This window comes from Cyprinodon variegatus, unplaced genomic scaffold (genome assembly GCF_000732505.1).
Source record: "Cyprinodon variegatus isolate N-32 unplaced genomic scaffold, C_variegatus-1.0 Scaffold132, whole genome shotgun sequence".
NCBI lineage: Eukaryota > Metazoa > Chordata > Actinopteri > Cyprinodontiformes > Cyprinodontidae > Cyprinodon > Cyprinodon variegatus.
This window is the reverse complement of record NW_015150585.1, coordinates 467,020-481,763: the sequence shown is the minus strand read 5'-3', so window position 1 is coordinate 481,763 and position 14,744 is coordinate 467,020. Positions and strand designations below refer to the sequence as shown.

Here is a 14,744-nt window from a genome sequence, read left to right as displayed (position 1 = left end):
AGAACACACGCTTTGCAAAAAAAAAAAAAAAAAAAAAATCTCTTTTGTATCATCCATTCACAGAATTTTTACCCAGTTCTTTAAAATCAAAGATTTTCTGTAAGGGTTCCTGTAGGACTCAATGCTTATCCAAATGCAAAAGATAGTGACACTAAATATGAATTGGATTTAAATTTATCTTGAGTGGGTTTGCCATGCATTATGTAAATCTATTAAATAAATAACAGAAACTTATGGATTTATTTAATAAATTAGGATATGTGTTCCAGTCAGACTCATTGTGAGATTAAGAGTACATTTAGAATATAACAACTTTAAGTATTCAATAAGCCCATATTCATGTAGTTATTGTGTTTACTGGTCTAATTTAAATATTTGATCTGAACTGTTTTGTTTTTTATTAGTTGAAAGTTAAAAAATCTCATCAGTGAGCTGAAATGATTGCTATCTATCTATATGTGTTGGTATGTTTACGGGCCTCCAAAGTACAATACAAACTCTTTTAATGATTCAATGAACATTCATCTGTGTTGAACATAACTACTTAAATATTGTGGGGGTATTGTGGAGGATTTTCCCAAATTTTTTAAAAGACCAGCCCTGTCCACTTTTAAAATGATACGCGCAAGAGAGCATGCACAAGCCCATTTCTCCTCGTGCACGCTCTGTTTCAAAGTTGCTGTTCTCATAGCTAATACAAGCTTACTGTGCCCGAATGTCCACCCTAACCCCTAAATCCCTCTATCACTATATAGAGCGGGAAATATACTGTGGACTTAATAGCAAACTCAGTTAACTTACAGTTCGATCTGATAAACTGACACGAAGAGGACAGACAATTAGAAGAAATTTTTTTGATACAATTAGCTGGTCTTTGGCGCTCAGACCACGGCAGGAAACATACGCTGAATTTTGATAGATATGCATGAACAGGAGTAAAGAGCAGGGCTGTTTCCTCCCCAGGACTGAAACTGGTGGTGGAGTGGAGATAGATAAGGTTGGTCAGTCTATAGACTGCTGGTTAGCGAGACGGTATGCTGAGCTTTATGGGGAGATCAAGTGGACTGCGTGAGCTGATACTAGAGCTTCACTCAGGGACCTGGAAGATGGAAGTCCAGTTGGATAACACAGGTTAAGAGAACCTATCCATGATGAACAAGCATGTAGTGACAGTGGAGAGGAAAAACTCCCCACTGGGAAGAAACCTCTGGCAGAACCAGGGTCAGCATGGCAGTCTTCTGCTAGACTAGTTGAAATGAGATGCGGAATGCAGTAAGTCCGGGAGTAATGAAACTCTGATGATGTTTTAGCTACGATGGTGGAGGATTGGCTAGAGGTGGGTTGAAATGTGGTCATCTGAATGAAGTCACACAGCTCAACCGCCGTCTGCGAACTAGGTAGCAGACGAGTTGCGGATCGAAAGCCTTTTAAGATGAACTTTGGATGCCGATTGGCTTTCATGGAGGTGTGGTTCAAAGCTGATTGGCTGTGTCATAGGTGGATAGGCGAGCAATTAGTTTCCTCAGTTGAACTTCTGCCTAGGCTCCATTTTACACAGCTGATCACTACTTTTTGCTCCCCGTTGGTCACGTAACTCCTCCTTCAGAGTGCGGTGCCTGCGCCATCTTTGTTATTAGTTGCCGACAACCGGCCGCTGTGACAGCAAATCCCATAATGCTTTGCGAGGAGAGTTCTCTGCGCACAAGATCCCGGGATATATCTGTCTCTTCTGAGGCTTTTCTTGTCATCTCATGAATTTTGTAAAACTTTCTCTTACGATCCTCTGTCATTTTCAACAAACAGCCGTGAGAAAGTTGAGCTTCACCACAGATATATGCCTTAAAGTGCACATGCGCTATAAAAGATGAGGAAAAAGAAACTTCCCATTTCTTCCAAATACGAACAGGGACACAGCATCAAGGTAAGAAGTTTTTCAATTAAATAATTAGAAAAACATGTCATCAATTAAAAACTTTTCCATTGGAATTAACTCAAATTAAACCGATTAAATTGCTATTTCTTCTGTAAGGGGATAGTTCATAAACCCTGTATTGATTCTGATCTTGAGTAATCTTCCAGATTTTTAGCAGCTAACAGATAACTGCCCCCTGTTTATTTTAATCAATCTATTTAATGTATTGATGTTGCTTGTAGTTCAGCTTTCAAGTCTAGGTATTGCCCTCATTAGAATCAGTATAGGGATTTTTCCTAACACATCCAAGTCTGCAGCTACACCTGAATGCCTCTGCAAATTTAGATACTGCTACAATAAACACCAGCATTCATACTGTTTTCCAAGCGCTATTTGAGTCTTATCCCCATTGGAAGTAAACATTTTTTTTACACATCACACTGGATCTGTGCCTGTTTTTCATAATTTGTACAACTTTGCTGTAAGTTGGTAACTTGCTTGTCTGGATTACTAATTTACCCGCTGAATACATGCATATTATCATATCTCTGAACTGAGCAAAAAGAAAGCCTAAAACACAGATACAGCAAGGACGCAGTAATATTTTAGAAAGAACCAGAGTGACCTATTGGCATATAGATAAAAAAAAATGCACATAATCTAACTTTTCCTTAAGTAGGGTATTTTTTCTCATCAAAGAAACATTAGACCAACATATAATACTTGGAAAACATAAAGAGAAAAAAAAAACAAATATGTCTTTTATTGCCAATAAGTGATGATTCTTTATTAAGGCAACAATTCAGGAGGAGTTTGTCAAAGTGTGGTTTAATAAATTAAAGTGATCATGCAAAGGTTGTATAGAAAACATTACAGTACAAAATTAATTTCACAAAAAAGTTTTTTTTTATAGCACAATAACACCGTTAACTTTCAGGCAAATGCACCAGTGTTTACAGACAAAAAGTAGATTCAACTAAGAACTGTGGATCACTTACAAACGATCAAGGAGATAAAAAAATACAGCATCATAAAAAAATCACCTAAGAAAATTTAGTAGCTTATTCATACATCCAGATGTATAACGTTTCACAAAAATAACTGCAAAGTATGTAAAAAGGAACATGGATGATAACTACTTACTACACGACTAAAGCAAAATCACAGTCTGAACACATGCTAAATTACAACAAGTCAAAAGAGACCTTGCACCATGCATGCTGGTCTATCAACTTCTAAAGCAACCCCGACAAAAATGGGGAGTCAGGAAATAGGTGTAGTGTGCATAATCTGCACCCAGATGTTAGTCCATATGCAAGGCATTTCAAAAAGTACCCATCACTATGATACAAAATAAGTCTTTACACAAAAGAGAAGTTGCAAAATGTTGTCTCAAATGTCCTGTTTAGAGCTTAAAAGAGCACATCTTCGTTTTTGATGAGGACCTCCACCACCTGCCTCTGGTAGCGGACGTCGTTCAGTGCTGTCATGGCATCCTGGTTGGGTGCACGCATGAGGGTGGGGCCGAAGACAATACCGAGGTTTTCCGCACTCATCAGGTTAAATTTCTCATTCTGTGTAACCCTGGAATATTTCAGATAGACATAGATACACCTCCATGTCAGTGGTAGTGAAATTAAACTTTTTTTTTTTTTTTTACTTCATTCTGTCTATTAGCTATAACATGGTGTGCTTGTATAACTCACCTTTTTAAATGGGCCATGAGGTACTTGAGAGTTTCCTTGTGTGATGGTGGCAGCAGAGCGAGAGCCTCCCGGAAAGCCTCAAGCTTCTTTTCAGGATCTGTGAACTCTGCCAAATGGAGAGGATGACGTGATCAGCATGCAAAGATTATTGAAAGGGACTCAAGGGGCGCAGCTCAGGGGCCCGAGGGGTAAAGTGGCTCAAAACATCTACATAATAGTTTTAATTAAAGAGATATGTTGTCCGATAGTCATTTAGAAACCCAGAGAGAGGCCGCAACAATGGCATGCTAAACCATAGTAGAATAGTAAAAAAGGAAAAGAATCAAAATACAGAAGACATAATTTTAAATTTTTAAATACTCAACTTTCAATTTAAAACTGATGAATGAAATAAATCTGAATTTAGGAAGTTTTGATTTAGAAAAGTACAAAATCTATGAAAGAAATGAAACCCTGCCTTCCTTGAACAGAAACATTTAATCAATTATTATTTTTTCTGTTCGCCCGGGGAACAGATTTGATACCACAGAAACCTAGTGATGCTTTCTCTTAAAAAAAATGTTCAGGATTCTGAAAAATCAGATATTCGATCAGATATTCTACAAGGAAAGTCAGAGATCAGTTCAAAATTAATACTGCTGAACACATATAAAATGAAATAAAAGTTGCTATTATAAACAAATGAACTTGGCCCTCCTGAGGTGGTGATGCTCTGTAAAACACCAACTCACAGAGGGCAGACAAACACCTATTTGTACAGATGTTACTTTTGTGGTTGAACGTATAAAAATAACAACCCTAAATATTCATCAATTTATTTTCAAAATCAGAATATTTTGAACTTGTGTTTTATTGAGCACCGTTTGCCTCCAACAGACTGATATACTATCAACATTTAGAGTTTGGATGCACAAAACTTAAAATAGGAAATGCTCTATCCTGCATGGGCATGCAGTGTTGGGAATGATGATGTAGCGAAGACAATGCTCATTTATTTAGAGGGTTAAAAAAACTCCTAATCCTGCTATTAAAGGGTTTCTGCAAATTGACTAGTTTGAATTATGTCACTGTAAAAAAATTCTGCATGCTTTTTATGAATTCTGAAGACCTATAGAAAGAGTTGTATGATTGAAAATAAAATACAAATGGGATGCAATAAACAAAATATGTGGCAATTAGACTATTTTCATATGTAGCACTCCCAAAGAAAAGTGTATATAGGAAGGAGAACTAAAAAGGGAAAAATAATCTTTTGGCATGAATGAATAGCTAAAGCAAAGGACACCTGGTAACTGAGGCACCCTGCATTTTAAATAATTTATTGCGTTTGAAATGTCCAGACATAACTTTCTAACCCCAGAGGAAACAGTGAAGAATGTAAGTACTTCCTGTTGTCCGCCTAAAGCATTTGTAAAGAGGAGTGGAAAATATAATAAGAGCCCGCTGGTTTGGAGCAAGTTAAGACAGGTTTTACTGCCCAACACCATTATGCAACTTGCATTGTCAGCATTAATTATTTATTGAAAAGAAAAGGAAAAGGCAATAAATGCATTGATTCAACCACATTTCGTGCAATGCCTTGTGTTCTGATAAAAAGGTCCCATTTGGGGATGTATGCTTTTGTTTTTCATTTTAGATTTTTTGCATCATTTTAGTTTTTTTTTTTAACTTACTGTTCTAAGTATTTATGTGTTTTATTGTGTAATTTGCTATTTTTATATCTAGTCGATCATCTTTTAAATTTAACTTTGCTTATAGTGAAAAAATCAAACAAAGGATTTAGAGCTGAAAATTACCAATAGCTGTAAATGTTCTGTACAACACATCAACTGCGTTCTGTCTATTGTCAGTATATCCTGTAGTATAGATATAAATGCAATTCTTTTATAGAAATGCAGCAAATATCTTAGCAAGGAAATCTAATATTACAGATTTATTAGGAAGGAAGCTCTGCCTTTCTGCTATCTACCAGTATAATTGCCTCCTGAAGGGGTAGGCACCTTCTCTGTTGTACTTTTATTCTTTTTTTATTCTTAGTGTATCTGTTTCTTTTAATGTATATTGGACCTTGAGTCTGTAATAAAATCAATCAATACCAGTACATTTCCTTAGTTTACAGATTATTTCACCCATCTAATGTTTTTTCCTAAAGCCAGTTTATCAAAGATTGTACTTATTCTTATGCAAATTAAATGTAAAATGAAAATAAAAGCTTTCTTTGTTGATAATGTTTGTGTGTTTCAGCTTTTCTTAAACAGTGACATACTTGTGGCCTCGATGAACCTGGGGTAAGCGTCGTAGGAGATCACAGGAACAGGCAAATCCCTGAGATATAGCTTCAGTGCACTTGTGATGATATTGATGTCTTCATAGGCATTCACTGAGATATCTGTCTTCTCTCCATCTGCAGAGATGTGTGATAGGACAAGGTAGATGGAAGTGAGAAAACGAGATTGCTCGCTCTGCAAATGCTCACATCAGCACTTTCACATCATAGGGTGAACTGAGGAGTAAAGAAACTGTGTTATGGTTGCTGGAAGAAATCCAATTTCATCTCTCTCTCTTATTTTTTTCTTCCAAAGTATCAGCTATCATCCCTTTGGCCTGTTTAATTCTGACTTTGGCTCATTTATGTATGCTTTCCAGAGGAGAGCATGGCCTACTTGTGCTGGCAGACTGAGCATCACAGAGCTGTGAGCTGGAATGACACTCTGTCATGGATGATATCCTGCATGCCGATCTGGCTCTGGGTTCAGTCCGCTGCTGCTTGGTTTTTCTAACAGTTAAAATTCAAACTGCATTCAGCCACGACAGGTTTATTCTCACTAAGTTGATGACTGAATCCCAACACGCCCACAGCTAAGACAGTGTGACCCCTCTAAGGCCCCCTCCCGTCTGTCCACACAGTGAAATCCTGCGTGAGAGGGAGATGTCAGAATCTCCTCTTCTGGATGGACACTAATCCTGTCAATTTATGTTTAATCCATAGAGATCTGATTTCTGTGGACATGCAAACAGGCAGAGTCTTCAAGTGTCATCTTTGACCTGATACTTAAACTTGATATATAAAACAAAGAAGACAGACCTTTATCAAATCCCATCTTGACTTCTTCCACTGAATCACTGAACCCAGATATCCTGTAGAGGCCCTCTGATCTCAGTCCTTACAAAAAAAACACAGAAAAAAAGCACAGCTTTTAACTGTCAGACATACCGACAGGAGAGACATAGACACTCCTAACACACATGTCTAATTTGGGAACTAATATTAAAGACAAAACATCCTCAGTGTTGCGCAATGAAGAAAACATGGTTGCATGGAAACAGTTTTCTGCATCACTGAGCAAAATAATAAAGACATAAATCAAACTTAGCTACAGACAGACATTGGAGGGCAGACAATGAGACTTCCCTGAATGATTTAACTGAAACGCAATCAGCTAAGGCAGCAGGAAACAGAGTAATATTTTCCTCATTACACATTTGCAATTACCAGCAATCTCATCACTCCTCTCTGCCTCCACTTGCAAACAAAAACATCAAATTAGTTGGTAATTGAATCAGACTTTAAACACTACAACCCAAAGGGTACACACACTGCACTTGAAAGAAAGCTGTTTGATAGCAAATGAACACAAGGCAGCAAAAGCTTTAAAGTTACCCAGAGGCCAAAAGCTTTTAAACATTAAATGTTAAGATGTGATACATTTCTACAGGTATAGGGATTCGTTCAAATTTTTCAACAATAAATATATTTACGGTATTTTGTCTTTGTACTGCTTTTCAAAGCAAGTCTTTGGTGCTTTAAGACTGTAATAAACTATAACATCAATGGATCACAGGGATTTTTTTTCCCTTTCCTTTGATACATCTTCAATTGAAATAAGTCTTTAAGAGATGACTTAGGTATAATTAAATCTAGGTATAAATACATACATTAGCAACTATCAGGTGTGCGCTTGACAAATCTAGCCTAAATGATAGAGAGGTCTGAATAGAGCTGGTTTTGAAAGAAAGTCATGCTCAGAAAATCCAAATCCCTAATAGGGGAAATACCATTTGGAGAAAGTGATCAGCTAAACACCAAAATTTAACTTTCTGGCCAATGCAATAAATTCAAATATACATGTTGGGGTCAGGATGATCCTGTGGGGAAGCTTTTATTCAGTTTTTCAGAATTGGAGGTGTTGAACAAAAGGGGGGTATTAAATTCCCTTCCACTTGAAAAGTAAGCATAACATAAAAATCCCAATTAAAACAATTCAATGTTTGTAGATGTGATATGACAAACTGTGCCAAAATAAGAGAAAATGCTAATCTGTGTTTAAAAAGTCAAAAAACTAACCTCTGGACTCGATTTCTCGTATGCACATGTCCACCACCATGGGTCGGGCTGTGTTGTAGGCCTTTACCAATGTTGTGAGGTCGCAGCTGTAAACCTTGCGGATGTGTCTCAGGTTGGGCTTGCAGTCGTCGGGTACCTGAGCCGAGCACTCTTTGTGAACATTCATACCACAGTCTATAAAAAGAGGAGTGGGATCATTAGTAAGCAGCTTTGATGAGGGGTTTTTGCTCACTTGAATGCATTTGGTAACAAATACACTACAGAGCTCAGCGGAGGATTTCTTAGTGTTTTTATTTTTTATTTTAGCTGTTTGAATGTCACAGAACCTCTTGAGACTCCTTGCTGTGTTGGAGCAACCTTCAAATTCTCTTCCGAATGGTCTTAAATGAGTTCAAATGAACTAAATGAGGAAGGATGAACTAAAAGACAAGATTGAATGCAGTGCAGTGTTTAAATTGTGCAAATATATTTACAAGACATTATACGGATTCCAACTAGAGTTTTAGAAGCATATCAGGAAAAGCAGAACATATTGTGTCTTTGTCTCAGTCACAGCATTCTAGACCTTGAGGCGCAGCTTCTCTTTTATTGTTTCAAGAATAGAGCATCAGCAGACAGAGAGAGAGAAAGAGAAAAAGAGAGAGAGACAGACTGCAGCCCTGCTCTCTAACAGGGACACATGTAGGGAGTTGGAGGCACAGTGAAAATGCTGGTGCCCAGAGGAAGGACGGAGCGCAGGGCTCTATTCTTTTCCAAATCTAAGCTTGCACACATTGTGAGTGGAAGCAGTGATTGAGGCGCTGCAGGCTACAGAAGACCTACTTTCCCAGACTGAAATGGGCCATCTCTTTAGCTCTTTAGATCTTTGATGGTCTTGTGTCTTCAAGTACTATGAGGGTTTTTTTTCTTCACAACTGCAATCAGCCATTTGGCACAAAAAAAAGGCATTAAAATGTACGTTTACAAGCTAGAGAAAATATGTAACATTTTCTTCATTTTAAAAGAGGGAAAAAAAGCATTGGAGGATATTTAGATTAATTTGGGTCCCTGGAGAAATTCGTACCTACTGAATTTATATGCATTGATGCAGAAATGTAATTAAGTTAAGAGATGATTCTCTTAAAGACACGAGACGGGCTGTATAACAGGGATGTATGTGTCATTGGTTGCATCCCTGCTGAGCTATCCCTGTGCATGAGAAGACGGCAATGGTCCTGGGTCCCAGGTGGGGGAGGCTGATCCCAAGGGAGCTTAGATTCTGGGTTTTGCTATTCTCACATTTGAAAAAGGGTTGTTAATTTTCTTATCAGCACATTACCACTCAGTCTAGAAAATATGTTGGATAAACTGGAAAAAAATGGAAATCTAGATAAGTTATTTTTCCTACAATAAGTGCATTTGTTCTTGGATTGAGCAGGTAAAAGACACATTATGCCAATGGAACAAGACAATTTACATTTAAAATAAGAAAACACAATTGCATTGTCTTATTTCCAGTGCATTTTATCTAAATATCTTCTTTTAAAAGTAAAAATACTAATTCCATTGGCAAAGCATTTCATTTACCCACTCAAATTAAGAGTAAATACACTTAATTTAAGAAATTTTAGCTTATTTCTAGATCGTTTTTACACTGTACCTTACCGCCAAGAAGGATTCTGTTTTCTGTAAGTTTCCCTTTTTGTATATATTATTTCAAGCACTTGGGTTAAATAAGGCTTGACCTTTGAGATTGAAAAAGGCTAAATTTCAATGTGTGTGTGCAGAAAATAGAGCTCATTTCCACACAGCCCCAATTCTGCACCTCATTAAAGAGATATGCCAGCTTTGTTTCCCTTTACGGGCATGATGGGATGAGGCTGGGTGAGTCTGTGGGTGGGTTGGTGGGTGGGTGGGGGGTTCACTCTGCTGAGGAGGAAATGTGCCACAACAAGCGCAAGCAGATCTTCGCTCTCTGGCACAGGGCCAAAAACAGTTCACACATAAAAAAAGAAACAGGGGGTGGAAGAGGGTTTGTTCTTGTTTTTGGTATGCAAATGTGAGAATCATGGGAGAATTTGCTGCCCCAGATTCAGGAGGCTGGTGTTTAGTCTGAAGGAATGATGTGTCTGTATGTAAGTGGCTGATAAAGATTGGCTTCCACCATATGTAGCTTTATATGGATTGCTGTCAGGGCTTAGCATCAGTATGTTAATAATTAATATCAGAGCTCTTGCAGAGTTATGTGACACACTTTGTTGCATCAATAAAACATCAAAGAAACACATCAGACTGGGTTACAGCAGTGAGATAGAAATCTCACCTGGAGTATTTGACAAGTAAGAGATCAAACGCAGTCAAAGGATTTTACTCACAACCTAAGAACTGATCAAATAAAGGAGGACAAAACATAGTTGGGGAGTATAGACAACATGTTGATTAGAATTTTAAGGCTGAGTTTCTATCGGTGTGCTTAAACATGCTAATACAGCTTTCAAGAAAGGCTGTAAAAAGGAGTTTTACCTGCTTTGAAGGCATGAAAACCCATCCTTTTTAAAATTTTGGGGTAGAATTGACATCGCCCCGCAAGAGAGAAAAGTATTTTTTCTAAGATTTGGTAAAATTTGCAAATAGTTGCCAATAGTTAAACTGTCTTTGGTGCTCTATTTTAGCACATATCATGTGTAGTACTAAAACAGCTGCCTATAAATATATGTATTTTTGAAAGGATGAAGATTTTTACATTAACTCCAAGATTTCCAATAGGCTACCAGCATTTCTAAAATGGTAAAATGGATTTGCTGTATCCTTCTCCTTTTTTATTATTTATTGCCAAGAGGTCTATACATTGCAAAAACAAAACTTCCCTTTAAGGATTTTTTTTTAACTTTATTTTTTTTTTTTTACATCAGTGTGCTCTTACTGAGTTCATTTTAAAAACATTGCTTAATCTTCTAGCTGTGTGCCTTTATCAGGAGAAAGATTGTTGGTAATGTGACTTTAATTAGTCTGATACATTTTCTGATTGGAAAAAGATGGGATTTTTGAGTTTCCAACTGGTTGGTCACGGATCAGTGCTTCTCTTCTTTAAATGTACCGAGCCTGGAAAGCATAATCCATCACCAGAGATGACAAAAAATGCTTAAAAAAAATGAACTCCATTTGACTTAGTACTGTATATATGCTCAGCCCCAAAAAGCTGCACATTTTTTCCCCATTAAATCACCTCAGTGGATAACTCAGAAAGCTTCTGTTTATGTGATAATAAACAGAGTCATGCATCCACGACTGAAGCAGATTTGATAATAATGAAATTTTTGTCTCAGAAAGTAATTTTTCCTCATGACTGACCCACTTGCTACTTAGAGCTGACAAAAGTGGGTCAAAAATAGGGTTTTACATCCCATTGCATATCTGTTACATCACAACCAGAGAGCACTCATTTCACTCTGTTGTACAATCAATAATCCGCAAACTGGTGTTGGGAGTTTTGGATTAAAATCCAATATTTCAGCACCAGATGTACTGTAAACCAAATAATCCATATAGAGAAATGCTTAAAAAAACCCCACCAGTGTCACAAAGACATGTAGCAAAGAGGTGAAGCAGGGTATTTATTTTTTATTTCTATGTAATGAATAGAACATACCTGCACATTTGACCCCCTGAGCCATCACTCCCCACATGAATCTAGCACAGTGTTCGCACCAGTGAGGCCCCCGGAAGGTGTGAACCTGCAGGAGAGAAGACAATAATGGAAAAGAGTGCAGACATTTAACCCATGTTATTTTCACAGAAACCTTTTCATATATTTCCACTTGTTTTTAACTGCGGTTTAATGTGGGAAATATAACAAACCACCCAGGGTGTATGAGGATTGGGTCAATACATTTTAGCAAAAATAAAAATGTCGTATTTGGGCCCCTAAATAGATTTTAACTCACTGGTGATGAAGAACATGTCAATTCAAATGACTAATTATAAAGGGTCATTTACATGTGTTTTAAGGAATCAGCACAACAAATCTCTATTACCGGTAGATTAGTCTACACCAAAAAATATAAGTTAAAACAAAAGCAAATAATTATTAAACCTTCTTTTGGAACAAAAACAGAGAAGTAATTATTTTGCTACTGGTATCAGCACCATTAAGACCAGCATAAAAATCTTTTAGAATCAGACTGAACTATTCTTAACTTATGACAATGATTTATTATCATGAGATATGTGAAATACCTGTATTAATTCAAAATTAAAATATTGGTGATCCTATATTATAAAATATTTATTAAATATGGCTGCAGCGTCTCCTATGGCTCAGGAAATAACATGATTTAGTTCCAGCTGTTTCACCACTGTTATAATGGACATTATGGAAATGGGATTCAGCCATAAAATTGAAGGTGGAGGAGACTGTGGACAACTTATTCCTTCCACACAGTGAAGGTATAAGTTGCTGGGAGACTTCAGCGGAAACATTAGAGCAAAGGTTGCTCCCACACTCCAGTGGGTAACAACAGCCCAGCCAATCAGAGAGGCCCCTGAACCAAACAAGAACAAACCAGTACTCTTCCAGTTCCTGCAGCAAATTAATAAAGGACACAGAGGGAAACGTGTTTTTCTATTTGTTAGGGGCTGTGGGGAAAAAACAAACACAACATAAATCTTATAGGGATAAGATATTAAAAGTCTCATATTGTGGTTTGTTGTTTTCTCTTTTAATAAAGGGATAAAGGTAAAACCTCCCTTTATATGAGAGTGATGACAGCACAGCATACATTTGATAAGCATTTGCTCCTATAAATGCTCCTATAAACTGCTTCTATAAATAATTGTATATTTGCTGTTTAATATAATTTTCTTCTTGTTTACATTTTGTAAACAAATTATTATACTAAATAAAATTAGTATAATCATTTTATCTCAAAATATGCATTTCTTGCAGTTTAATTATCACTTCTTGTGTTTATTTATCATCACAACTGCCTCCTTAAAATAATTTAATCTGTCCTAAGACCAGCATCATTTTGTTTAACCGTATCATTTGTTTCTTTATCATTGTCCTCTGTTTTTATCTGATGGAAAGCAGTTTGCGTTGCCCACTTTGTGTATGAAAACCAGTCTATGAATAAAGATTAATGGATGAATTACAGATGCATTGTACCAGATTAAATTAATAACTATTGGGTCATACATTTCTTCCATTAAAAATGTAAATATAAATCATAATTAAGAAGCATGAGTTAAGATAAAAACTTAAAGCAGTTTTTGTTTTTTGAATACAATCTGTGGCACCATAAACCCATTCTAATCTATTTTCAATTCCTTATTATGAAATCTAAAGGATTTTACTTTAGTGGCATTTCCATTGGGGTCTGTTTTGTTTTTCTTTTACTGCAAAATAAAAATACTTTAAATGTAATTAACTTTCAGGATGTTTACTGGGTTGAAATTAGAAAAAAAGCTCAATTTTGTGAGTCAGTTTTATGATTTTTAATGATGACAGCAAAACATCATCAGTGATGTTCAATATGACAAACTTCACAAAGGACAAAGCAGCAGGAAGAGATTAGCAGTTTAAAAACAGTTATCGGCTTGCTGCTGTTCTCTGTCCCAATAAAACCCCAAACTGGAGCCAAACAGGGATGCACTGCTCCAGCCTTTCACCCTCATCCAGATTCATAATCTCTCCATCTGGTGCTCTTACTGACAGCAGTGCTGATAGAACCTCTTTGGACAGACCAAAACAGCTACGTTTCCCACCCCCCCTCTCTGCTCTCCCAGTTAAAAAGCCCTCCGGCAAAACATGAAGCCATGAAACCACAGTTTTGTAGAGACATCTTACCTTAAAGTTGTGGACTTTCTCAGACCTGGGCTCCCGGTTAACCTCCTTCAGTGTGGCTCTGCGCACCAGTGAGGTGAACTGTGAGTAGGCTAATAGTTTAAGTGGTTGCCAAAAAGTGGCTGAAGGTTTCTGTGGCCCCATCCTCATTCCCAGAGCCGCAGCCAGAATGTCCTCCTGACTGGCCTCTCTCTTGGCCTTTTGCACCAGAGGCTTCTCTTTCTTTTGAACATCATAGGACTCTCGAGATGGCATTCTGAGGCTTCAGTCCCCAAACAGGACAAAAAGATGAAGAAAGTGGAAAAAGTCCTAAAGAAAAGAGGATAATCTCCTTGATTTTTAGAGGAAATAACTGTCAAACAATATGAGTTGCATGTTTCCAGTTAGATAAGCACATTGACGGCATAATAGTGGCAAAAAGTATTAAAAACACCTTTAGATAAGAAAAAAAAAAATAGTCAGAATCTTCACAGAGCAGTGACAGCAGATGAAGTGCAGCCTCTATGATTGGAGTGCCAGGATTTATACAAAGGGGTGCAGCCTTGGATGCTCATGTGCTTCCCTAGAAACTGCAAATGCAGATGAGATGAGTGGCTGGGCTAATCCTCTCCTCCCTGTGCAGAGCCGATACTCTCCCCTGGAACAGAGACAGCACACTGTTGTGTGTGGATGCTGAAAGAGGAGGGCTGCAAAGAAGAGAGGGGGAGGAGGATGGAGGTGGACCCTCTAGTAGTTGCAGCAGATTAAATGGATCCCACCAGCCAATCACAGTGTGGATAAACCGGCTTTGTAGTAGCCTCTACCCCGCCTCCCCCACACCATGCAAACCATTTCAGCAGGATGACATGAAATGAGAGTGGGATGATAATAAGCAATGAATGAGTCATGGATCCAGAGTGGGCTTCAGCCTGGGAGCTTGCGACAGCATGGGGGCCGTTAGACATGAAGCTATTTTCAAAT

At 37.5% G+C, this 14,744-nt stretch overlaps 1 protein-coding gene across 1 annotated transcript; it reads right to left on the bottom strand.

Annotated features, from left to right (window-relative positions):
* Positions 1-2,696: 2,696 nt before the first annotated feature.
* On the bottom strand, positions 2,697-14,472 carry chn1 (chimerin 1). Its single transcript, XM_015376256.1, has 7 exons — positions 13,788-14,472; positions 11,592-11,676; positions 7,964-8,137; positions 6,704-6,781; positions 5,885-6,022; positions 3,619-3,724; positions 2,697-3,496 (listed from the first exon to the last, which is right to left on the bottom strand). The coding sequence occupies exons 1-7, from the start codon at positions 14,037-14,039 to the stop codon at positions 3,325-3,327; spliced, it is 1,005 nt and encodes a 334-aa protein (XP_015231742.1). The 5' UTR covers positions 14,040-14,472; the 3' UTR covers positions 2,697-3,324.
* Between the last annotated feature and the right edge of the window lie 272 nt (positions 14,473-14,744).

Bases quoted from the DNA above. Each gene is read 5' to 3' on its own strand.
- chn1 (XM_015376256.1), bottom strand. From the start codon at position 14,039: ATGCCATCTCGAGAGTCCTATGATGTTCAAAAGAAAGAGAAGCCTCTG. The intron at 8,138-11,591 runs GTATGTTCTATT...CTCTTTTTATAG, and splicing joins TCAGGGGGTCAAATGTGCAG to ACTGTGGTATGAATGTTCAC. The intron at 6,782-7,963 runs GTTAGTTTTTTG...TTTTTTTGTAAG, and splicing joins ACGAGAAATCGAGTCCAGAG to GACTGAGATCAGAGGGCCTC.